Source organism: Triticum aestivum, chromosome 4D, assembly GCF_018294505.1.
Source record: "Triticum aestivum cultivar Chinese Spring chromosome 4D, IWGSC CS RefSeq v2.1, whole genome shotgun sequence".
Classification (NCBI taxonomy): domain Eukaryota; kingdom Viridiplantae; phylum Streptophyta; class Magnoliopsida; order Poales; family Poaceae; genus Triticum; species Triticum aestivum.
In genome coordinates, this window is record NC_057805.1 from 510,797,865 (window position 1) to 510,821,485 (window position 23,621).

At 48.0% G+C, this 23,621-nt stretch overlaps 3 protein-coding genes across 3 annotated transcripts; 1 reads left to right on the top strand and 2 right to left on the bottom strand.

The window, feature by feature from the left end:
• Positions 1-2,856: 2,856 nt before the first annotated feature.
• Positions 2,857-4,179, top strand: LOC123100721 (cis-prenyltransferase 4, chloroplastic). The gene is made up of 3 exons (XM_044522607.1): positions 2,857-3,220; positions 3,327-3,394; positions 3,595-4,179. The coding sequence occupies exons 1-3, from the start codon at positions 2,960-2,962 to the stop codon at positions 4,064-4,066; spliced, it is 801 nt and encodes a 266-aa protein (XP_044378542.1). The 5' UTR covers positions 2,857-2,959; the 3' UTR covers positions 4,067-4,179.
• A 1,018-nt stretch (positions 4,180-5,197) lies between these two features.
• LOC123097208 (protein trichome birefringence-like 19) lies at positions 5,198-6,557 on the bottom strand. The gene is made up of 2 exons (XM_044518927.1): positions 6,075-6,557; positions 5,198-5,965 (listed from the first exon to the last, which is right to left on the bottom strand). The coding sequence occupies exons 1-2, from the start codon at positions 6,555-6,557 to the stop codon at positions 5,198-5,200; spliced, it is 1,251 nt and encodes a 416-aa protein (XP_044374862.1).
• A 12,376-nt stretch (positions 6,558-18,933) lies between these two features.
• LOC123100722 (benzyl alcohol O-benzoyltransferase-like) lies at positions 18,934-23,621 on the bottom strand. The gene is made up of 2 exons (XM_044522608.1): positions 22,820-23,621; positions 18,934-19,456 (listed from the first exon to the last, which is right to left on the bottom strand). Exons 1-2 carry the CDS (start codon positions 23,602-23,604, stop codon positions 18,934-18,936), a joined length of 1,308 nt encoding a protein of 435 aa, XP_044378543.1. The 5' UTR covers positions 23,605-23,621.

Below are 23,621 nucleotides of genomic sequence, written 5' to 3' on the forward strand. Positions count from 1 at the left end.
ATTGGAGTGCTCTGCTCGCGGGCGAGGGGTATATATAGGCACCTCATTGGTCCCGGTTCGTGGCATGAACCAGGACTAAAAGGCAGCCTGTGGTCCCGGTTCAAGCCACCAACCGGGACCAATGGTGGTGGGCCAGGAGCGAGGCCCATTGGTCCCGGTTCATCCCACCAACCGGGACCAAAGGGGCCAGACGAACCGGGACCAATGCCCCCATGAGGCCCGGCAGGCCCCTGGCCTCACGAACCGGGACCAGTGCCCCCATTGGTCCCGGTTCTGGACTGAACAGGGACTAATGGGCTGACCCGGCCTGAACCAAAGCCCTCTTTTCTACTAGTGGCAATATGAGTAAGCCAACATCCCTACTAAAATTATTTCACTGCTTATGTCTATTTTTTTGTTGAATCATTAGGAAGCCCTAAATATTTTGATGCAAGATCACCGACAGGGCACTACTGAAATATTTCGGTGTCTACATCTCTCTACTGAAAGTGCATTACTGAAATATTTCAGTGGCAGCTACGTGTGTGTGTACTGAAACAACACCACTGAAATATTTCAGTTGCTACATGCGTGTACTGAAACAGCACCATTGAAATATTTCAGTTGGGACGTGCGTCTACTGAAAGTGAACCACTGAAATAATTCAGTGGGTACGTGCGTGTACTGAAAGTGCACCACCGAAATGTTTCAGCGGCTACGTGCTTGTACTGAAACAGCACCCCAGAAATATTTCAGTGGCTACGCGCGTGATCTGAAATGGCTACACCAAAATATTTCTGGGGTTGTGTGCGTGTACTGAAACTGCAGTACTGAAATATTTCAGTGTGTACCCGTGTGTACTGAAATTGCATTGCACTACTGAAATATTTCAGTGTGTACCCGTGTGTACTGCAATTGCACTACTCAAATATTTCAGTGTGAACCGGTCAGTACTGAAATATTTCAAAGCCTACAACTATCTACTGAACTTGCAGTATTGAAATATTTCAGTGTCAACCCAGAGTCTATCACTCTAAAACTGTGTACTGAACTTGTCTGGAGGCACTTCTTGCAGCCAAAATATTGCAAGTTCAATTTACACGGATTGCATCACGTAATTTGAACACAACTCTTGAGGTGACAGACAAAATTTCCTATCATGGATACGACTCCAGCACATCAAAACATAGCAAGTAAACGTAGCGATGCTATATGCCTAGACTCATTCCAACCTAGTTGATCAAACTAAGCTGCCATCCAGAGGCTACGGATTCAAGTACACAGGTAGCAAGAACATATTGTAGAGAATCAAATTAAGCAAGTGGCAGGTAATGATGAATGAAATTAAGCAATCTTACCCTAAACATAGCTACGGCCGCCGTTCAGACGAGGAGAGCGGCGAGGGAAGCGTGGAGAATGGCGGGGAAGCGATGTCGCGACCACTGTCCTCCTCCTCTTGTGCTTCGGAGTCATCTCCAACTCGGTTGGAGGCTCCACAATCTGCAACGGCACCTCGTGCACCGTGGGTTTCTGATCCAGTGGATGCTCTACCTTGGATCTGAACGCCCACCACCTCCGCCTGGTCCACGGGCTGGACGAATCGGCCTGCTCCATTGCCCAGAGCAGGATCTCGACCATGTGCATCGGTTGTGCGGGTGGGGGGGGGAAAGCTTTGCCTTCTCCCTCCTCGTCATTTGCTTCATAGTGGCCCATGCCGTCGAGTGCATCCGCATTGTGTTGTGAAACCAAGAAAGGATCTCCGTCAACCTTCTCATCTTGACCTGGTCGCCGCCGGCGATCTCCATGAAGTCGGCATTCTCGCCGCCGGCGATCTCCACGAAGTCGGCGTTCTCGCCGCCGGCGATCTGCTGCTCCATCGAGGTTTTTGCGTGGATGGAAGAGGGGGGTGGATGTGGAAGATGAGAAGAGCAAAGTTGCGGCCGCGAGAAGGAGGAGAAGGCAGGAGATGGCCGCGGTTGTAATGGTGATGAAAGAGGGGAAGGACCACGGCGGCGGCTTTGCATTGGACGAGAGGGGCGGCAGTTTTTCATTGGACGAGAGGGGCGGCGGTTTAACATTGGACGAGAGGGCCCCACCTTGTCATATATTTCCTAGGACTAAAATGCCCCTAGACTAATAGTACTTCCGAATACTTTCGAGTACTTTCATCCGCGTACTTTCGAGTACTACATATGTATGCGCCGTTAGATCGAGATAAACGAACGGCTCCAAAAAATGCCAACTACTGTAAAACTGTATAACATGTAATGAGAATCCCTATCCCTTGGGGCCTGGGCCTTTTTGTTTTGATCCGGCCGCTTCCTTTTGTCACGAAATTCACACGGTAGGAAGAACCCTCACTGCCACGAGTTTACACCCTATGGCAACTTCTTCAATCTTAAGATCTACAAGCTCAGAATCTCAAAGGTGCTTATAAAGGTAGAATGTGCCCGCATATGTTCATAGAAAGAAGTGTATGTGCGTATATGTGAGCATCTGCCCCTGTACCGTGTTCCTTTAAAAACTCCAATGGGGGAAACGATCGTGGTTCTGCAGGCAAGCACCCTGCCACTTGTAGAAAAATCGATTGATAAAACAGAGTTCGATGCGGTAGAGCCTGGAGCACGGCAAGTTCAGAAAGATTCTCTAGGCCCTAGGGCTTTTACCTTGATTATTAGTTCACTGACACTGAGATGCTGATTAGGGAAACTTTACAAGCAATGAGAATCTATAGCCCTCGATCGGGGCCCCTTTTCTTTGACCTTGGCTTCACGCATTCCGAAATCTCTCTACGTCCAAGAGTTTACATGTGATCAAAATGTCGGCGAGGCTGGGCGGAAAGATCTTGGCGTGATTCTCTGGCTCTTGGGTTTAATTTTAAACCTTAGAGGAGCTCGGAGAAGACTACTACGAGGAGAGAGCACTCGAACGTTGCAGCTCCGAACCACCCTGAAACAAGGCAACGCGCTATACTATTACTATGCCGCTCTCCAACTCTACCTCCGCGCCGGCGGCCGAGGTGCTCCTCCCAGAAGGGCTCCGGGCGGAGTCGCTGCCGCGGCACGTGGCGCTGGTGATGGACGGGAACTCTCGATGGGCGGCAGCGCGGGGCCTGCCGCCGACGGATGGGCACGAGCACGGGATGCGCGTGCTGATGAAGACGGTGCGGCTCTCCCGCGCCTGGGGCATCCGCGTCCTAACCGCCTTCGGCTTCTCGCTCGAGAACTGGAATCGCCCCAAGGCCCGCATCTATAATACCTTGTCATTCCTCGATTGTGCGCTCCCGCCATGCATACATACATATATAGCTCTTGATTGACGGTGGTGTTCTTCCATGGCATTTGCAGGCGGAGGTTGACTTCTTGATGGCATTGATCGAGAGGTTTATCAACGACAACCTCGCCGAGTTCATGAGGTACGGTACTACGTATGACTACTTCAATACTTGTGGAAATTAATTAGCTCATACTCCCTCAGTAACTTGATTTATTTAAGCGTTTTTTGACACTGTCATAGACACTAAAAATGTCTTATAAAAAGTTACAGAGACGGTATTGATTTGCGACCCATCACAAGGAGAAGAGATCGATTATATTTCTGTGTTACTCTTTGCAGGGAAGGGACCCGTCTACGTATAATTGGTGACCGCTCACGGCTGCCGGTCTCTGTGCAGAAGACCGCACGAGATGCCGAGGAGGCAACAAGGAACAACTCGCGTCTCCATCTAGTCCTAGCCATCAGCTACAGCGGGCGGATGGACATTGTGCAAGCATGCCGGAAGCTCGCCCAAAAGGTGGACGCCAAGCTGCTCAGGCCAGAGGACATCGACGAGTCGCTGTTCGCCTACGAGCTCCAGACCAGCTGTGCTGCTGACGAAGCCTCGTCCTCTTGCCCGGACTTGCTCATCAGGACCAGCGGCGAGCTGAGGCTGAGCAACTTCCTGCTGTGGCAATCAGCTTACTCGGAGCTCTTCTTCACCGACACGCTCTGGCCCGATTTCGGGGAGGCCCAATATCTCCAGGCCTTGAGGGCCTTCCAGAGCAGAGACAGGCGCTTTGGTGCAAGAAAAAATAATGCAGCGCTGTAAATAAACGGTGCGCGCGCGTGATCCGATGCTCGGTCATGCTAGGGATTCCATCTATCTGTATCTGGCTTTATAATCACCTTTTATCACCTTCAAATAAAGTGTTTCCGTCACGATGAGTGGTGTACTATAGCAGAGGCTTCTAAAACTTCTCTCCCGTGAGTTTACTCTATACTATATGCTCATTGTATTTGATATAGTCTAGCATTCATGGAGAATGGTCTCTAGCTTTTTTTTGGGGGGTCTCTATGCTATATGTTCAATCTAATAGAATAATTGGATCATATTTTGCAAGTTTACAAAAATGTTCCATCTCATGTTTATCAAAAAAGATTGCTATATCATACCAGCAATAATGATTAGTATTAAAAAATCACTACTTATTTATGTTCTTAAAAGATTAAATCTATGGAAAGAAACTACATGTGTTTTCACAAAACTTGAGACCAGTGAATATCTATCTCCATAGTTCATGTTGGAAAAGATGTTAATGTATTACCCATAGAAGAAAGTTGAGAAACCACGGCGAGGAAGAAGGACGGATCTTGTTGCCAACTGAATTTCAGGATCAAGGCCCATCGTTCTATGTTGATTTATTTTCCTATTTTCTGAATTAACTGTTGGCAAAGATGAATATTACAACTTCATAAAAAAAAGTTAAGGCTATGCGCCGCGGTGATTGGGATGCCCCCTTTTCCACATCTCTACTTCTGCCTAGCTAGTGTTTGCAGCTTTTCTTAACAAACAAAGTACAAACATAGATACTTAAAAATACGTGCATACACTCACCCCCTATGAAAAGCGCACACACCTTATCCCTGTGAGCATCTCTGAAAGACCAAGCCAACAGATCTTGAGATTAACGAAGTCACTGCGGACCACGTCATCGACAGGAACATCGACTATCATTGGAATAATATTTCACCTTTATGAGATCCCAAAGCGTCAAAATCTGTGGTTTGATTCCTGTGGGCTGGGGTATCACTCTTCTTCCAACCATCCAACCATATGTTGGTTCAACCCCTCTTCTGGTTGTAAGTTACAACGTACAAGCACAATACAAATGGGTTTTACGTACAACAATATTTTCCATTATCATGTATTACCATTAAATTTGTAATAATCGAAGTGCAGTCAGTCGTTGAGCAGCATATGGAGCAGCATGTCGTTCCATGTATCAATGGCCCCCGGAAGGCACCAGTGCACGCAGTCGCTGCACACCTGGTTTTTCATGAGCGGGTCGGGCGTCCAGGCCCGGTACTTGCTGGGATGCCCGTCCGCGCGCAGGATCATCGCCTCCGTCGTGTCCATCAGCATCACCCTCACCCCACCGGCCGCCGCCCTCTCTGCCGCCGCAAACTCCTCCACCTGCAGCGGGCGAAAGTCAAGCTCGAAGCCCTCGACCCTCTTCTCCCCACGTCGGTGCGGCGCCCTCCGAAGGCAGTTACCGTCCTTGTTCCACTCCCCGCCCTCGTAGTGCGACGGGTCCACGGTGCGCAGCAGCGCAGTGCCGCGGAACCGGCCGTCGGCGCCCGACAGCGCCCGCAGCGCGGCCCGCGTGGCCATGCGCAGCGCGTACCGCATCGTTAGGTCTGTGATGTTGGGCCGCTGGCAGTAGTGGCAGCCGACGAGCTGCCCGGCCTCGTACAACATCGACGGACGGTAGAACCAGCTCGACGCCGACACCACCACGTAGTCGAGCTCCGCCACGTGCGCCGCCCACACCTCCTCCGGCTCGTCCAGGTAGAGGTTCCAGAGGCCCGTGTGCGTCGGCCCGTCGTCTTCAATCATCTCGTGCCGGACAAGGTACGGCACCCAGAAGCTGGCCACCGTGAAGTTGTACTCCCTGTAGTAGTACACCGTGTGCTTCTCTCTCGGCGAGCTTATGATAGGCGTCGCGACCTGCATGCATGCACTTATTATTACTGCACTATAATATTCCTTGCCAGGAGAGATGAAAAAGAGAAAGGGGGAAGATCAAGACAGAGTGAAGATTGGAAGGAGTACGAACTCTGGTGAGGAGGCAGATGAGAGAGTCCTTGTGGTTCCTGGCCAGCGAGTCCCCAACGAAGGCGATGGTCTTGCCCCTCATCAGGGCCAGGAAGCGGCGCGGGTCGAAGCGGGGCAGGTCGCAGCCGTCGCCGGCGGGCTGCCACCGCCACTGGAGGAAGCCCAGGTCCGGCCTGCCGAACCTCATGCAGTCGTAGTGCTCGTCGATGATCCCCGGGGAGCACGTGTCGTTGGTGTAGTAGGGCGCATCCAGGTCCGGCACCCAGTCGCCCCGGAAAATGTCACAGCCCTCGCCTCGTCGGGCTGCTGGCGTGTGAGACCGGGAGGCAAGCGGCCGCCGGTCTGTGATCCTCGTCGTGGTCAGCAGGTTGAAAGCCGCGAGAAGGGCTGCAACGAGCGTGAGGGACACGACGGCGACGGCGACGACGAAGAATCTGCTGCTGCTCCTCGCATGGGGATGGCTGATGCGAAGAAGGTCCCTCATTGCTGCTGTGAGAAGTTGTATTCGGCCGGCGTGCATCCTCTTGAGTTGGTTTTTCGATACATATAGCGAGCCATATGCGAGGATCATGTAATTCCTGGTCAATTCCTGCATGAGAATGGGGTGCCGGTATGGTATATGTCATCATCAGATGACATATAGACCGAGGATCATTCGCTCATTAATCGTTCTCTATACCCATATAAAATTGCAACAATTGCGTGCTGCTGTTTGCCCGTCCCCAAAACTGCTGCACCACACTACTCTCTTTGGACGCGGATTTTGATTTTGTGTGCGTACGCCTACAGAGTCGCTGACTCGTTCCAAAACAAGCCACTGAACGACGTTTGGCAAGATTAGCGCGGGCAAGGACCTTGTTATTGACACAAACTCACAATTGGACGCTAAAGTTATTTGCCAATTCTTCTTGACTAAAGTATGTTTTAACCTTATATGCTCATAGAGCTCGTCGAAACAAAACCCCCACATCGGATGTAAAACGTTATGTTGTGGGAAACTGCACGACACCCAATAGGGTGTGGCTATCTCATATATATGAGGGTACACAAAGTGTACAGATACAAGATACAGGGTATGCATAGAAGCTACGTATAAATATTATCTAACACCCTCCCTCAATCTTAACTGTGACCTGAAGTACAAAGCAAGTTAAGATTGCGCCTACAACCTTCAAATTGAGGTTGTGGAAGTGGCTTCTGAAGATGTCAGCAAGTTGATCTTTGAAGGAGATGAACTTTATATGAAGAAGCTTTTGTGCAACACGTTCCCTCACAAAGTGATAGTCAACTTCGATGTGCTTGGTACGAGCATGGAAAACTGTATTAGATGAAAGATACGTCGCACCAATATTATCACACCAAAGAACCGGTGGTTGCTCTTGAGAGACTCCCAACTCTCTCAAGAGAGGCTGTACCCAAATGAGCTCAGCTGTGGCATTGGCAACCGCCTTATACTCTGCCTCAGTGCTACTCCGAGAAACTGTGGCCTGCTTGCGCGCACTCCAGGCGATCAAGTTGCGATCAAAGAAGACAGCATAGCCCCCCATTGATCGCCGGTCATCCAGGCTCCCAGCCCAATCAGCATCAGAGAACGCTGAGAGAGCACTCGAGGAGGTAGACCGAAGATGCAAACCATAGGAGACAGTATGAGAGAGATAACGCAGTATGCGCTTCACAGCTGACCAGTGTGAGGGCCTAAGAGCAATGGGGATGAGAACATAGAGGAAAACCTAAGTTATGGACCTTGTTATTGACACGGAGAACATGAATTTTCGGTGGACTCACAATTGCTTTTGACCGTTGGTGGTGGCCTTCTTTGGTTTGTAGGAATTTTGTAGGAATCCCATAAGATATGCTTGTATAGGAAACATTTCTTTAGAGCCCTTTGGTTTGTAGGAATAAAATCCTATTCATATGGAGGAATTCTTCTTATCCTTCACATTTCATAGGAAAATAAACATTGGCCTCCTTTTCGGTGGACTCACAATTGCAACGACCGCGGGGGTGTCAAAATTTGCATGACAATGAGTCTATAGTGTTGAATGTGTTCCTAATTAATTGTTGATGTTTGTAATTCCACGATTCTACTTTTATGGGTTTAAAGACAAACTAATCTAATGTTGATGATAAGCTAAGCTTTTTATCTTGTCTCATCGGTGTGGTCGGCCGCTCGTCTTTGTTTCCTACCGTGGATACAAAGCTATTAACACCCCGTGCGACGAGACCTCCTAGTTGACGCCCTTTCGCCCTTTGGCGTCAACTAAGCGAGGCTACGCCAGCAACAACGGCAAATCAGCTGGCCCAGTTCGTTTGCTTTTAATATCTTATGTTCCTGTTGATTTTTTGTTTTCCATTTTATTGCAAAACTGGCCATTAGGTGTTTTCCCTTTGTTTTTTTACTTTTGGTTTTTTTCTTCCAGGTTTTTTCAAAGAATGTTCGGTGTGCACTTTAATAAAATATCTTGTGTATTAAAAAATGTACGAGATATATTTAAGAAGTTCAATCTGTATAAAAGATGTTCACTATATGTTAAAAAAGAATCATGGTACATTCAAATAGAGCTTAATGAATATAAAAAATGTGCAGCGTATATAAAGAACGTTCACAAGTATTTTTAAAATGTTCACTGTATACTTAAGAAATATATAGCATATATAAAAATGTTCATACATATTTTAAAAATGTTCATCGCATACTGAAAAAATGTTCATTGTAGATAAAATATGTTCAGTAAGTATATTAAAAAACAGAACGATAAAATTCAACCAAAAAAGAAACAAAAATAAAAATAGAAAAGAAAGAAAAAAAAGCCCCAGACATAAACCAAACGAAAAGCAAAAAAGCATATAAGATAAACAAACAGAAATAATTGCGCAGCAGAAGAATACCAGCACGTACGTGACAAAACGGTTGACTGGGCCAGCCTACTTCTCTTATACTGCGGTCGTTGCTCCATCTATTTGCTGCTTGCGGTAATCCACCCCGGTGCTTCCTAGACCGCATCTGATATGTATTGCCCCTTGCGAGTACTATCATTTTCTAATGAACTTGAACATTATTTGAATTCTTGAAATTTTTTGAATTCACGGAAAGTTTCTTCAATTCACGACCATTTTTTAAATTCTTGATTTTTTTAATTATTGATCCTTGTTTGTATTCTTGAATATTTCCGGAATTCAAAAAAATGTTTTGTAAGCGTGTCAACATTTTTTCAATACACAAACATTTTATAGAATTCACTATAATTTTTTGAATTCATGAACTTTTTTAATTTTATGAACTGTTTTTGAATTCATGTGAACAGATTTTGAATTTGAGAACATTTTTGAATTTCTGAGTTTTTTGAATTCATGAACAGTTTTGAATTTCGTGAACTTGTTTTGAATTTGAGAACATTTTTCTAATTGGCTAACATTTTTCAAATTCAGGAAAATTTTGTGAATACGTGTGAACATTTGTTTCGAATTGACAACTTTTTTGTACTTGTACTCATGAAATTTCAAAACTAAAATTAAACTAACTGAAAAATAAAATTGAGAAAAACGAGGCGGGCGCACCATTCTAGCATGGCTCCTTTGTATTCCATAACAGACTTTTCCTTCCCCTAATTTTGAGCTTTTTGAGTGACGTGCCTTTTAATAAAAGCTTCATAAATGTGAACCAATCTGTGGTTGGATAGTTAGAAGGACTGTGGTATTCGCAGCCCATCAGGGTTCAAGTGCTGGTGCTCACATTTATTCCTGGTTTTATTTCAGGATTTCCGGCGATGCGCATTCAATGGGAGGAGACGTTCGCATCGACGACGAGGTGTCTACGGTGACTTTGTAAATTTCAATATGATATCTGGCTCAGTCTTTCGGAGGTGTTCATAGAAATAGGTGTGCATGTGTGCGTTCATAGGGGCGAGTGTATGCGCGTGTATATGAACGCTTTGCATCTGTACTGTGTTAAAAAAAGCTTCATAAACGTACAAAACGACGGAATTTCCTATATGACATATTTACGGCGGGGACTCGCCCAGGTTGGCAGGTGAACAACCTGGGTACGAGCCGGCCCATTTACATGGAGAAGGATCCGGTTTTCGGACCTTCTAAAACGTTCCTAGTCGGTTTTGGTGTTGGGAACCTTCTAGAATGTGCCTGAACTAGTTACTTTCTCTCTCTATTTTGTATTTTCATTTTATTTTCCCTTTGCTATTATTTTGCTTAACTCTTTTCAAAAAATGTCTGGGATTTCATTTTTTTAATTTCAAAAATGTTTGGAAATTGAAAAAGTTCATGTTTAAAAAACCATAAATTAAAAAACAATTGCGTTTATGGAAAATGTTCGGGTAAAAAGTTCATGTTTAAAAAATCATAAATTAAAAAAAATTGCGTTTATGGAAAATGTTCAGGTATTTCAAAAATGGTTCCAGTTTTTCAAATTTGGTCATAAAATCAAAAAGTGTTCTCTTTTTTATAATTTTTTGTACTGTCAAAAATGTTCTCATTTTTTAAAATTGTTCATTTAAAAGTGCTCCTGTTTCTAAAAAAATTCGTACATTCGAAAATTGTTTGGAATTTGAAATTATATTCCTCTTTTCTAGATTACTGCATAAATTCAAAAAAGTGTTTTTGTTTTCGGAAAATGTTCATATTGCTCAAAAATTATTCTGAATTCTGGAAATGTTCCTATTTTCAAATTTTGTTCAAAATTCAAAAAAGGCTTTCCTTTTAAAAAAATATTCATGATTTTACAAGAAATAATTTAATATTTCAATATTATTCAGATCTGCCGAGGAATTTCTTTCTTAATATTTCATGTTATTTATTTGTTATGTGCACTTGCTATCAACAACCATATACACACCTGTGATCGGGATGTCGATTTCTGGTGGAGGCACCCTTTGTTTTAGATTTTTTACATCACGTAGTACTAGTACAGGTCGCACTGGCTACAAGCTCGCCAACAGGCTAGTACCCTATCTCTCTACTATTAAAAGGGAGTATGTCATCATCATGATGGTTCGACCTCCCTTTGCCTGCTTCCTCCATGTGATAAAACAAACACGGAAAAACCCAAAAAGTGGGAAACAACCGTGATCGCAACCCACGCGCACACTTGCCACATCTCACACTCTTTCCCTGTCGCCCCCACCCATCTCTCCCACACACTCGTATGCCACGATGACCTGCCCTTCTCCATCTTCGTTCGACTCCTTTTTTGGATTTTGACATTGCACAATACTAGTGCAGGTTGCATTGGCCACAACGCTCGCCAATGTGTCAGCCCGGCCGAGGGCCTTGCGTGTGCGTCGGCATCCTATCTCTACTATTAAAGGGGAGTCGGTCATCGTCCTCGTGATGCATGGTTCGACCGCCCCTCGTCCGCTGCCTATGCGTGATCAAACAAGCATGGAAAACCCAAAAAGTGTGAAACAACCGCGACCGCAACTCACACACACACCTCCCACGTTTTCTTGGTGAGAAAAAGATTCTATGAGACCAGGTCTCATTCGGTGAAGAGTTAGACCCATTTCAATGAAAGACATATGGAGTTTACAATCTCAAAGATCGTTGTCCTACCAAAGAAAGCACGTTGTCCTACCTCCAATACCAGCTCATGTATGGCATCTTGCAGGAAAAATGGAGTGCACACGTGTGTACGAGTCGAGTTAGGTCTTGTAAAAAGCCCATCATCATTCTTAAAGTAGTTGCATCACATGACCTCTGTATTTTACGTGCTTTCTTTGGCATGCTCCGGGCTCAGAATGACATCAATGTGATGCATCGTCTTCATTGTTTGCTATGTTGACTAAAGGGCAAGCTAATCCTTGCATCTATATTGTCAATGGGTATAAGTACAATCACCCGCAAAAAATGGGTATAAGTACAACATAGGCTACTATCTGATTGGCAATATCTACCCTCTATGGCTTATCTTCATCCAGACCATCTCTGAGCCAGTTGGTTAGAAAATATCCCACTTTGCCCAAAGACAAGAAGGAAGCTAGAAAGGATGTGGAGAAGGCATCTGAACTGCTCCAAGTCCGTTTTGTAGTTGTTTGTGAACCTGCTAAACATCGGGATCCGGAGACCTTATGGGAGGCGATGACATGTTGTGTGTTTGAGCACAACATGATAGTGGACAATGAGGATGAAGATGCTGCCAGAGGTCCGGAATTTGAGAACATGAGTGTGTTAGAGTTATATTTATGGTGGCCTTTGGCCTTTTGCATTCTGGCCTTTGGCCTCCCTTGTACATGTATATATGATGGCTTTTGCCCTTTGATAATACTATGTTGCATATTTTCTATCATGGTATTAGAGCTTTAGGTTCTTTTTTCGCACACTGCAACTTGTGCTCGATCCAATCACGCTGTGGCGATCATCCTTTTCCAGCTGCGCTGCTCCAAACCTTCTCCCGCCTCTACTTGGCCGTTGCCTCTTGCGCGTGCAGTTTTCTCTGTTGCCGCTGCTCTACTCTCGTCCCCGTCCGTGCGAGATCGATCTCGAACTAGAAACGGAGCAGCTGCTATCGGAGGTCACCATCTTTGTCCCCGCCCGGATTCCATCTCTGCTGCCGGTTGCTCGTCGTTTCTCTGCTGCCGGTGGCGGGTTCCGCCCCAAGTCGCTGTTCCTAGTCGATTTTCTGCCGCCCGCTGCAGCTCAGATTGGGACGCGCACCCGATTCGGCCACACTCGATCGGGACGCCCGCCACCGACCTGATTCCCGCCGCCGTTCGCCGGCCGCCTTCAGATCGGGTGCTCATCTGGTCGTCGCCTGCTGCCGATCGGACCTGATTCCCGCCGCCGTCCGCCGGTTCCTGTCGCCAGCCGCCTCTAGATCGGGCACTCATCAGGCCGCCGCCTGCTGCCCATCGGGCGCTTTCCGCCCGCTTCCTCCATCGAGGCGCTCGGCTAGGCGGCTGCGATCGGGCTGGTTCGACCCGCTGGCTTCCTGCCTCGTGCTTGTACGCTACCTTTCGGCTGCTTTTAGCTGATTTCGCTGGTCGTTTTTCAGTGTAAAAAAAAGAGAAAAAATATATTCTGATATGATGTCTCCTTCGGGCCTGCGTCTCCGTCGCTGCCCACAGTTTTTCGACGATGTTCCCTATATTGATCCTATCTCGCACAAGCGTCGTCGTTCAGTGCTTGGTGTTCGTCCGTTTGCGACGTTGTCCCCTACGGCATCTTCAGCAGGCTGTGCTGGTCACTATTCATCGATTCTTCTCGCGGCTTCTGCCTGTGGTGATGGTGCCTGCTCTACACCAACTGCTCTCGCGGCTTCCGCGCGCGGCGCTGACCGCTTCACGTCGTCTCCCTCGATGGCTGCCACATGTGGCTCTACATCGACTCGCCACTCTCGGTCGCCTCCATACACGGATTTCACGGGTGGTAGCGACTGCTCATCGTCGGCAGGTGTTTCTACCTCAACTTCTTGCGTCGTAGCCTTGTCTGCGCGTGAGATTGCGCAGCTGAATTCCTTCTTGTCGCTTGGGAATCGGACAAACAGGTTCTGCAGGATCCGTGACCGACTCTTCTGGCAATGAGAAACCACCTTCTACCCATTCAGGTACATCCCCATGGATTCTTGATACTGGAGCGTCTTTTCATATGACTTATGATTCTTCCACTTTGACCTCTGTTCGACCAGTCGACTCTCCTGTTCGTGTTCTTACGGCAGATGGCACTCCCCTTCTTGTAGCTAGTCGAGGCACTCTTAGCACTTCTTTATTTCATGTTCCCTCTGTAGCTCATGTTCCTCGACTTACCATGCAGCTCATATCTGGTGGTCAGATTGTAGACTCTAGTTGTAGGGTCATTCTCGACTTTGATTCGTGTTCTGTTCAAGATCGTCGCACGGGCGCTCTGCTTGGTGCTGGCCCTTGTCGCTCTGATGGTCTTTGGGAGCTTGACTGGCTTCATCTTCCCTCCGCTGCCACCGTCACTAGTGTCACAACCCCTGTTGCTGCATCTACCAGCTCTTTTCAACAATGGCATCATCGTCTTGGCCATTTATGTGGTCTCGTCTCTCGTCTTTGGTTCATAGCGGTGTTCTGGGGTCTGTCTCCGGCAACGCTTCATCGGATTGTCTAGGTTGTAGGCTTGGCAAGCAGATTCAGCTGCCCTATCATCACAGTGAGTCGGTGTCCGAGCGCCCTTTTGATCTCATTCACTCTGATGTCTAGGGTCCGGCTCCCTTCGCTTCGAAAGGGGGTCATCGGTACTATATTATCTTTATAGATGATTTTTCTCGGTACACTTGGATCTATTTCATGTCTTCTCGTAGTGAGGTCTTATCTATATACAAAAAATTTGCTGCCATGGTTCATACCCAGTTCTCCACTCCTATTCGTGTTTTTCGCGCAGATTCAGCTGGTGAGTATATCTCCCATGCGCTGCGAGGATTCCTTGCTGAGCAGGGTACTCTTGCCCAGTTCTCTTGCCCTGGTGCTCATGCTCAGAATGGTGTGGCTGAGCACAAGCATCGTCACCTTCTTGAGACGACGTGTGCGATGATGATCGCTGCCTCTCTTCCGCCTCACTTCTGGGCTGAGGCTGTTACCACTTCCACTTATCTCATCAATATTCAGCCATCTGCTGCTCTACAGGGTGGTATTCCTCTTGAGCGTCTTTCTGGTCGTTCTCCTGATTATTCGGCGCTTCGCTTGTTTGGTTGTGTTTGCTATGTTTTGCTTGCCCCTCGCGAACGCACCAAACTGACCGCTCAGTCTGTTGAGTGTGTTTTTCTCGGATACAGTGACGAGCATAAGGGCTATCGGTGTTGGGATCCCGTCGGTCGCCAGATGCGTATTTCCCGGGATGTCACCTTTGATGAGTCTCGTCCCTACTACCCGCGACCATCCTCCTCGGCCTTTTCCATGGAGGAAATCTCTTTTCTTACGCTTCCGGATAGACCCCCCCTTTGTGCCCAGTATTCCTACTCCTCGTCCCGCTATTGCAGATCCGACGCCGTCCTCTCCTATGGTTTCTTCTCCTCCCTCATTACATGACTCTCCACCTTCATCACCGATACCTTCCTCTTCTCCACCTTCATCATCGATACATTCCCCGTCTCCACCTCCAGTGATTCCACCTCTCCCCTCCTTTCCTTTCCATTATACTCGTCGTCGACGTGTTGTGGATGAGTCTACTGATGTGCCCTCTACTTCTGATGTGTCATTCTCCTTCTCACTATGGTATTTTGACCGTTGTTGAGCCGACTTCTTATCGAGATGCTATTGTTCATCCTGAATGGCAGTTTGCCATGGCAGAGGAGATTGCTGCCCTTGAGCGCACCGGCACATGGGATCTGGTTTCTCTTCCTCCCCGTGTTCGTCCCATCACTTGTAAGTGGGTCTATAAGATTAAGACGCGCTCTGATGGTTCTCTTGAGCGTTATAAAGCTCATCTTGTGGCTCGTGGCTTTCAGCAGGAGCATGGTCGTGATTATGATGAGACCTTTGCTCCTGTGGCCCATATGACCATTGTTCGCACACTTCTCGCTGTGGCCTCTGTTCGCCACTGGTCCGTTTCTCAGCTTGATGTTAAGAATGCCTTTCTTAATGGTGAGTTGCGTGAGGAAGTTTATATGCAGCCACCACCTGGGTATTCAGTTCCTGATGGAATGGTTTGCCGTCTTCGTCGCTCTTTCTATGGCCTTAAGCAAGCCCCTCGCGCTTGGTTTGAGCGTTTTGCCTCGGTGGTCACTACTGCTAGTTTTTCACCCAGTGCTCATGATCCAGCGCTGTTTGTCCACCTTTCTGCTCATGGTCGCACTCTTCTTCTTCTATATGTTGATGACATGATCATCACCGGCGATGATCTTGAGTACATTGCCTTTGTCAAGGCCCGTCTAAGTGAGCAGTTTTCTATGTCCGATCTTGGTCCACTTCGTTACTTTCTTGGGATTGAGATTTCCTGCACCTCTGATGGCTTTTTATTTCCCAAGAAAAGTATATCCAGGATCTTCTTGCTCGTGCGGCTCTTAGTGATGAGCGCACTGTCGAGACTCCTATGGAGCTTAATGTTCACCTTCGTGCTTATGATGGTGAGCCCTTGTCTGATCCGACTCGTTATCGTCATCTTGTTGGGAGTCTTATCTATCTCGCTGTCACTCGTCCGGATATCTCATATCCTGTCCATATCTTGAGTCAGTTTGTTTCTTCTCCCACTTCGGTTCACTATAGTCACCTTCTTCGTGTTCTGCGATATCTTCATGGCACGATCTCTCGCCGTCTTTTCTTTCCTCGTTCCAGCTCGTTACAGCTCCTGGCCTATTCGAATGCTACCTGGGCTAGTGATCCTTCAGATCGTCGTTCACTTTCTGCTTACTGTGTCTTTCTTGGTGGTTCTCTCATTGCCTGGAAGACAAAGAAACAGACAACAGTTTCCCGTTCGAGTTTAGAGGCTGAATTGCGAGCTATGGCTCTTCTCACGGCAGAGGTGACTTGGTTACGCTGGTTACTCGAGGATTTTGGTGTTACTGTTACTACACCAACTACACTCTTGTCAGACAGTACAGGTGCTATCAGTATTGCGCGGGACCCAGTGAAGCATGAGCTCACCAAGCATATTGGTGTTGATGCTTTCTTTGTGCGCGCTGGTGTGCAGGACCATGTTATTGCTCTTCAGTATGTGCCTTTCGAGTTACAGCTAGCGGACTTCTTCACGAAGGCCCAGACTAGAGCGCAACATGGATTTTATCTCTCCAAACTCAGTGTTGTGGATCCACCATGAGTTTGAGGGGGGGTGTTAGAGTTATATTTATGGTGGCCTTTGGCCTTTTGCATTCTGGCCTTTGGCCTCCCTTGTACATGTATATATGATGGCTTTTGCCCTTTGATAATACTATGTTGCATATTTTCTATCAGAGTGATCCTATCTAACTTACATATCAGAATCCAGCCACATTTGATGAGGTTTTTAAATAAATCAACAAATTCGGCATTGAGCAACTCATGAGTAGCTCAAGAAAGGTTTGATTGAGCATCCATGAGCGGTTAAAGCAGGCAACTAAAACATACTATGTGCTAATTGAATTCAAGTTTGAGCTATTTTATTTGTAAACTTAGTTGGATTTTAATATTAAAATTATAACTACTATTGCATATGAATATTTTCAATCATCAACAATTTGATATGCTATTATTTTGAGCTCACGGACTTAAAAATAAAGAGGCGAATGATTTTAAGGATATAGTTGGATGGCCGGCTCTCACATTACTGTCCGGACTATGGATAATAGTTTGTCCATTTTGGAGATGCTCCTATGCTTTAGCTAGCTTTAAATGTTAGTCGCCATATTGGCTTCCTCAACCTCAAGAATCGCATGGGGAAGGTAAAGGGTATTATTTTTAACACAATACAGACGGAGACACTCATACATATGTACATATACTCATCTCTATGAATGCACACACGCATGCACACCCTATTTCTATGGAGCACATCCGAGAGACTGAGCCAGCGTATCAACTTGAGATTGACGAAGTCGCCACAGACACCTTCATAGCCGATGGGAACATGTTCTGCCACCAAACGCATATTGCCGGAAGGCCGAAAATAAATTCAGGAAAATGCAAGCACCGGTGTCAAGTTTAGCACTACTCTGGTAGGCTGAGATATCACTGTCCTCATAACAATCCAATCACATGTTGGTTTGAGTATTTAGATGTACATCCATTATTTTTTGAAAGAAAATTGACTTACTTATATAAAATACACCTGTATACAATAAATAATTCAAAAATTGTACTCCTAAATTTGTAATTGTTAGGGAAATGTACACCTATTTTCTGGATGCTATAGCTCCGCCACTGATTTGATGTGTGTAATTCGTGTACATATCAACATTATGCATCAACGAAAACACTAAGCCCACACGTGTGGCAACATTGCAACTCGCCCACACGCCTGGATCACCGTTCAGTTAAGTTTGCACGAATCTTGACACACCGAGACCGTTTTCGCGTGCCACGTAGGACAAGGCCGGTGTGTGGGCGTTGGAGAGGCCGCCCACACGCCCCACAGCACGCGGTTGCCAACTGCGCTGTGTGGGCGAACTAGTTTCTGCCCACACAGCCACCACCTAGTCCACGCGCGTGTGGGCGAACTGCTTTTCGCCCACATGACAGTCATACGTTGTTGGATGGCAACTGCAGTTGCGCGTACATGGCAACTAGGTAAACACACATGGCAACTATGGTTCGTTTGCTAGACGGCAACTGCAGTCGCGCATAAGTGGCAATCAGGTAAATATACATGGCAACTGTGATTAACCACACATGGCAACTAGGTAAACACACATGGCAACTATTGTTTGACCATATGTGGCAAGTAGTTAATCACACATGACAACTATGGTTTGATTACACACGGCAACTACCATAAATTAGACATGGCAACTATAGTTAACAAAAACAGAGAGAGTTGTCATGCTCTTACAACCATATTTGCCATCCCGGATAACTACATCTGCCATCCCGGATGGCAACTAAATCGTCATCCCGCGGGTACCTATTTGTAGCTGCGCCAGGACGTGTGGGCATATTTGCTTCGTGCCACATGCGCGAAGTGGGGATGAATAGTATTTGTTGGACGTGTGGCACGAAGTAGCTGCGCCCACACATGTGGGCAATTCTACTATTCGCCCACACACAACCCGTGTGGGCTGCTCCCTGCTCATGCCACACACAGTGTGTGGGCGAATGCCTATTATGCCACACGTGTGGTGGATATCGGCGTCCATGCATCGATAAAGCGGATGCGTTCTTCTGAAACATATATAATTCCCGGTGTCTGACAGAGTTCGAATCAGTTCAAGTTGATCGGCCTCCACCTCGATTATATTAACGGCAGGCAACGCGTCAAAAAAATTAATAGCGTGCGCGCAAGGCAAGAGGAGCTGAAGACACTTCTTCCATGTGCAGTTGCATATTCTTTGCGGTGGCCGCGGCAGCGGTGAGTGCCTCCACCTCCATCCGATACCTTGTCGTGCAGTCTCCCGGGAGGTAGATGCCGATGAACGTCTCGTCCTCTCCCCTGTCGTCCTTGCCCCGCATGAGGAAGGTGGCGCCGCCGCGGTGAGCGTCCGTGATGACGCCGACGTAGACTGGCTTTCCCCACCCGAACTCGGCCTCGTCGAACCTGGCATGCCTGACGTCCGACACGCCGAAGGTGCGCTTCCTCGCGCTCACAGGGCGGCCCTCCAGCACCATCACGTCCGCCGCCGACCGCATGTACTCGTACGTCACCCTCGCCTTGGCATCCCTGATCAGCTCCACCGCGTAGCCCAGCCCACGGCCGCACAGCTCCCCGGCGGTGCAGTGCGCCACCACGAAGGCGAACGCGTTGCTGTAGTAGCCAGCGGGGATTTGGCAGCCGAACGCGTCCGCGCGCCTGTTGGTGTCTAGCCTACTCACTGAACGCGATCACCGGAGACAAGGAAGAAACAAAAGAGAGAGGACACGAGGTTTCCCGGCGCACAAACGCCTCCGGCCGCACGAACAGCCCCTTGTATTTTCGGCGAGTTCGAACTCTGCCACACACACACACCACCCCACGGCGAGCACACATACACTCCGAGAGGCTACATCTCTTTCTGGCTCCTCACCCTTGGCCTCGCAGCCGAGTACACTTTATATAGCCACACCCACGCACACAGACCTGTGGCCACACACACCTACACTAGTAGAAAATTGGGCTTTGGTCACAGGGCAATATTCACATTAGTCCCGGTTCAGTCACGAACCGGAACTAATGTGAGCATTGGTCCCGGTTCGTGCGGCCAGGGGCCTGCCGGGCCTCGTGGGGGCATTGGTCCCGGTTCGTCCGGACCCTTTGGTCCCGGTTGGTGGGACAAACCGGGACCAATGGGCCACGCTCCTGGCGCACCACCCTTTAGTCCCGGTTCATACCACAAACCGGGACTAAAGGGCTGGTCCTAGTTGCGGCCAGTGTTTAGTCTCACCTCGCCAACCGAAGGGCGCTCACACCAGTTTATAAGCCCGTCCCTCTCTGCCTTATTGAGCTCCTCTTAAAGTGAAAATAGATGCCCTTATACAGGGAGTTTGACCTAAATTGATAGTAAATTTCATAGAAATTTATTATGAATTTAGGTTGAATTTCCTCTATAGGCGCATCTATGTTCATTTTTTTATAGTAAATAAAATAAATAAACCTTAATAAAATAAATAAAAATAAATAAACCTTAATAAAATAAAATAAAATAAACTATAGTAACTAAAATAAATAAACCTTAATAAATTAAATAAAAATAGCAGCAGTAAAATAAATAAAAATAGCAGCAGTAAAATAAATAAAAATAAAATAAATAAAGTAAAATACATAAGTAATTAGAAATAAAATAAATAAGTTTTTTGTTGTAAGTAGAAACAAAACAAAACAAATAAAGCAAAAGAGAAAATAAAAAACAGAGAAAAAAATTATGCCACCTACTGGGCCACCACGGCCTGAATACGACTTGAAACCCATCCGTGGGCCAGGATTCAGGCCCGCAGAAGGCCCAGTAGGCCCCACAGGCAAAGAGAACGGTTAGGCCCGAAAGCCTGCAGTTGAGAGGAGCTCGAGAGGGTGGGCGCAGCAGCGCTTATAAACCACTCTCGAGCCCTCTCAACTAGCGAGGTGGGACTAAACTTTTGACGCGGGGCAGCACAAGGCATTTGGTCCCGGTTGGTGGCACGAAAGAGGGCATTGGTCCCGGTTCGTGGCACCAACCGGGACCAAAGGCCTTTAGTCCCGGTTGGTGCCACGAACCGGGACCAAATAGTTCCCTATATATACCCCATCGCCACAGCAGAGCACTCCACAGTGCTCTATTGTTTCTGGCCGGCGAGGGGAGGGCATTTGGGTGCTCTAGCTCACCTCCTATGCACATGAGGTGTTCGATGAAATGTCTGAGCCACACTAGTTAATCTTTCTCCTCTCGAAACTCGACCTCCGAGCTCCATTTTCCCCGAGATTTGTCTAGGTTTAGCGGTCTGTCACGTCCCGTCCCCGTCTTCACCGCCGTCGATCGCCCGCGCCGATCTCGTCGCCAGCACCACCGTGGTGAGCCTCTTGTTCTTATCTTCTTTCTGAAAGGAAAAAATTCTTACTTTAGATAGTTACTTGTCTAATTTTGTTACTTTTATTATTCCTTCTTATTACATAGTGCGATGGTTTTGGTATCCGCCCCCGTCGGCCCTCGTCCTGTCTATGATTCGGATGTGGTATATATTATCTTTTTATAACTATTTGGTTCATTTATTGTTTATGACAAATATACCGACCAACGTGACATAGATTTTATTTATCTAGGAGGTGGTTGAACCGGAAATTCTAACCGACCCTATTGTCGAGAGGTTAAATTTAGTTGAAGAAGAAAACAATTACTTGAAGGAAAAAATAAAAAAATTGAGGAGGAGATGATATTGGAGTTGCATGTTGCGGACGTCGTCGATGATCACAAGATCAAGATGGATGCAATGCGCTTGAAGATTAGAAAGATTAGAAAATATGCCATTCATACCCGGGAATAATTATTGTGGATACTACGTTTGCGAGTCCATCCGCTACACGACCTGTGAGCGGGGCTACTCTGACGAACAATATGAAGTGAGTAAGCAATAATATTCATAATTTTATTTTATTACCATCATTTGTGTTGAGTTTCATTTATTCATATATATATGTATTGACCCCCTTCTTCAAATTAGATGTTTCGGAAGCGGGATGAACTCCTAGCACCAGATCGTATGCGAGCAATTTAAGAGGAATTGGCGGGATTCTTCCTTGACCACGTGATCGCTGAAAACGGAGAATACTATGTGGACACTGTGTTCTTACAATTTAATTAGGAGATTGTATTGTAAGAGATAATTATTATATATATGTAGCCGGTAGTGTCGGATAGATATACGAGAACTTGTTGTTCGACCAATCTCTCGGAGAAGGAGAGGTGGTCGATATCACTTCTCTCTATATGCATATGTTCATGACGATCTTCTGTTTCCTTCATTTGATTACTAGCTAGCGTGTCTAGTCCTTTTCATACGTATATATTACGTAGCGTCGACCAAGCACGGAGATAAGAAATGACACTTCTCTCTATTAATTAGCTAGCTAACACAATATATGAAACACCTAAATTAACCCCCCAACCCTCCCCTTTCAAAAACAAAAACAAAAACCCCAGCCCCTGAAATGCTGACGCGTGGATGCCTATTGATCCCGGTTGGTGACACCAACCGGGACAAAAGGCCCTGCCTATTGGTCCCGGTTGGTGGCACCAACCGGGACCAAAGGCCCCCTGCCTGGGCTGGCAGCAGCGGCCACGTGGAGGACCTTATGTCCCGGTTCGTGTAAAAACCGGGACTAAAGGGTTAGGGCTTTAGTAACGACCCTTTAGTCCCGGTTCGAAAACCGGGACAAAAGGCCCTTACCAACCGGGGTAAAAGCCCCTTTTCCTACTACTGCTAACTCACGCACGCATGCACCACACCGGCTACTACCGCATGACCCGGCCACCACGTTGGCACTAACCACCTGGAACTAACTCCTTGAATCACTCCATGGGGACGCCAACTAACTCATCCATGCATGACCCAGCCGCTGCTCTCGGCCACACGCTGCTGCTTGGCTCCGGCCGCACGCACGCAGGGCTCATTCACCATGGGCACGGTGCGGCACCAGCGTCCGAACTCGACCAACACGCGCACACGTGCTGATCATCGTTGTGACGTGGCTTATTCCTAACAGCGCCGGCCGCGCGCGTTCACCGGCATCCTCAGCCGCACCTCGTCCCCGGGCGCGTAGCCAAGCGCCGCCGTGCGGCTCCGCCACACGCAGGCCACTACCAGGTCCAACTGGGACGCCCATGCCGCTCCCGGCGCGAGCCGGCCGCGCAGCGCGGCGATCGCGTCAGGCCAGAAGGAGAACTGGACGCGCGCCATGGCGTCCGGTGGCGTGGACTCGAACCGGTCGCGCCCGTCTGCTGGCTCCCTGTACTCGTGATGAGCGAAGGAAGGGCGCGGTGGCTGCCGCGCGTTGAAGATCTCCCTGGCCCAGACGGGCGGCACGGACGGCGTGCCGGCGCCGCGGGCGAGCTCGCCGACTGCCTTCCAGAACTGCGCCAGGCCGGGGCCGTCGCAGATGCAGTGAGCGTTCTGCTGGGACACGGTGAAGCCTCCGCACTTGAGCCGTGTCACCTGGACAAACATCAAGGGCTGGTCGATGATTGCCGGCAGGGATAGCGGCACGCCGGCCGGGGGCGCCCTGTAGACGTGATCGTCGTAGGTGAACTTCTCGGAGCGCGGGAACGGCGGGTACCGCACGTCACCGAGATCGTCGACGGCGATGTCGGCGTCCGCCTCCGCGAACACGATGCCCTGCCCGGCGCAGTCCACAACCAGCTTCCGGCCGGCCTCCGCGCGCAGCCGGCCGGCCAGCGGGTAGTAGTGCACCAGCGCCTCCGCCAGCGCGGATCGCACCGCCGCCGCCGGGTCAATGAATCGCTTGGAAGGGTCGCCTCGGTAGAGATGGATCATGGTGGTGTAGCACCGCA

Coding starts and splice junctions, on each gene's coding strand:
- LOC123100721 (XM_044522607.1), top strand. CDS start 2,960: ATGCCGCTCTCCAACTCTACCTCCGCGCCGGCGGCCGAGGTGCTCCTC. Junction 3,221..3,326: donor AGAACTGGAATCGCCCCAAG/GCCCGCATCTAT, acceptor TGGCATTTGCAG/GCGGAGGTTGACTTCTTGAT. Junction 3,395..3,594: donor AACCTCGCCGAGTTCATGAG/GTACGGTACTAC, acceptor TACTCTTTGCAG/GGAAGGGACCCGTCTACGTA.
- LOC123097208 (XM_044518927.1), bottom strand. CDS start 6,557: ATGAGGGACCTTCTTCGCATCAGCCATCCCCATGCGAGGAGCAGCAGC. Junction 5,966..6,074: donor TCATCTGCCTCCTCACCAGA/GTTCGTACTCCT, acceptor GCATGCATGCAG/GTCGCGACGCCTATCATAAG.
- LOC123100722 (XM_044522608.1), bottom strand. CDS start 23,604: ATGATCCATCTCTACCGAGGCGACCCTTCCAAGCGATTCATTGACCCG. Junction 19,457..22,819: donor CCGGTGAACGCGCGCGGCCG/GCGCTGTTAGGA, acceptor AGACACCAACAG/GCGCGCGGACGCGTTCGGCT.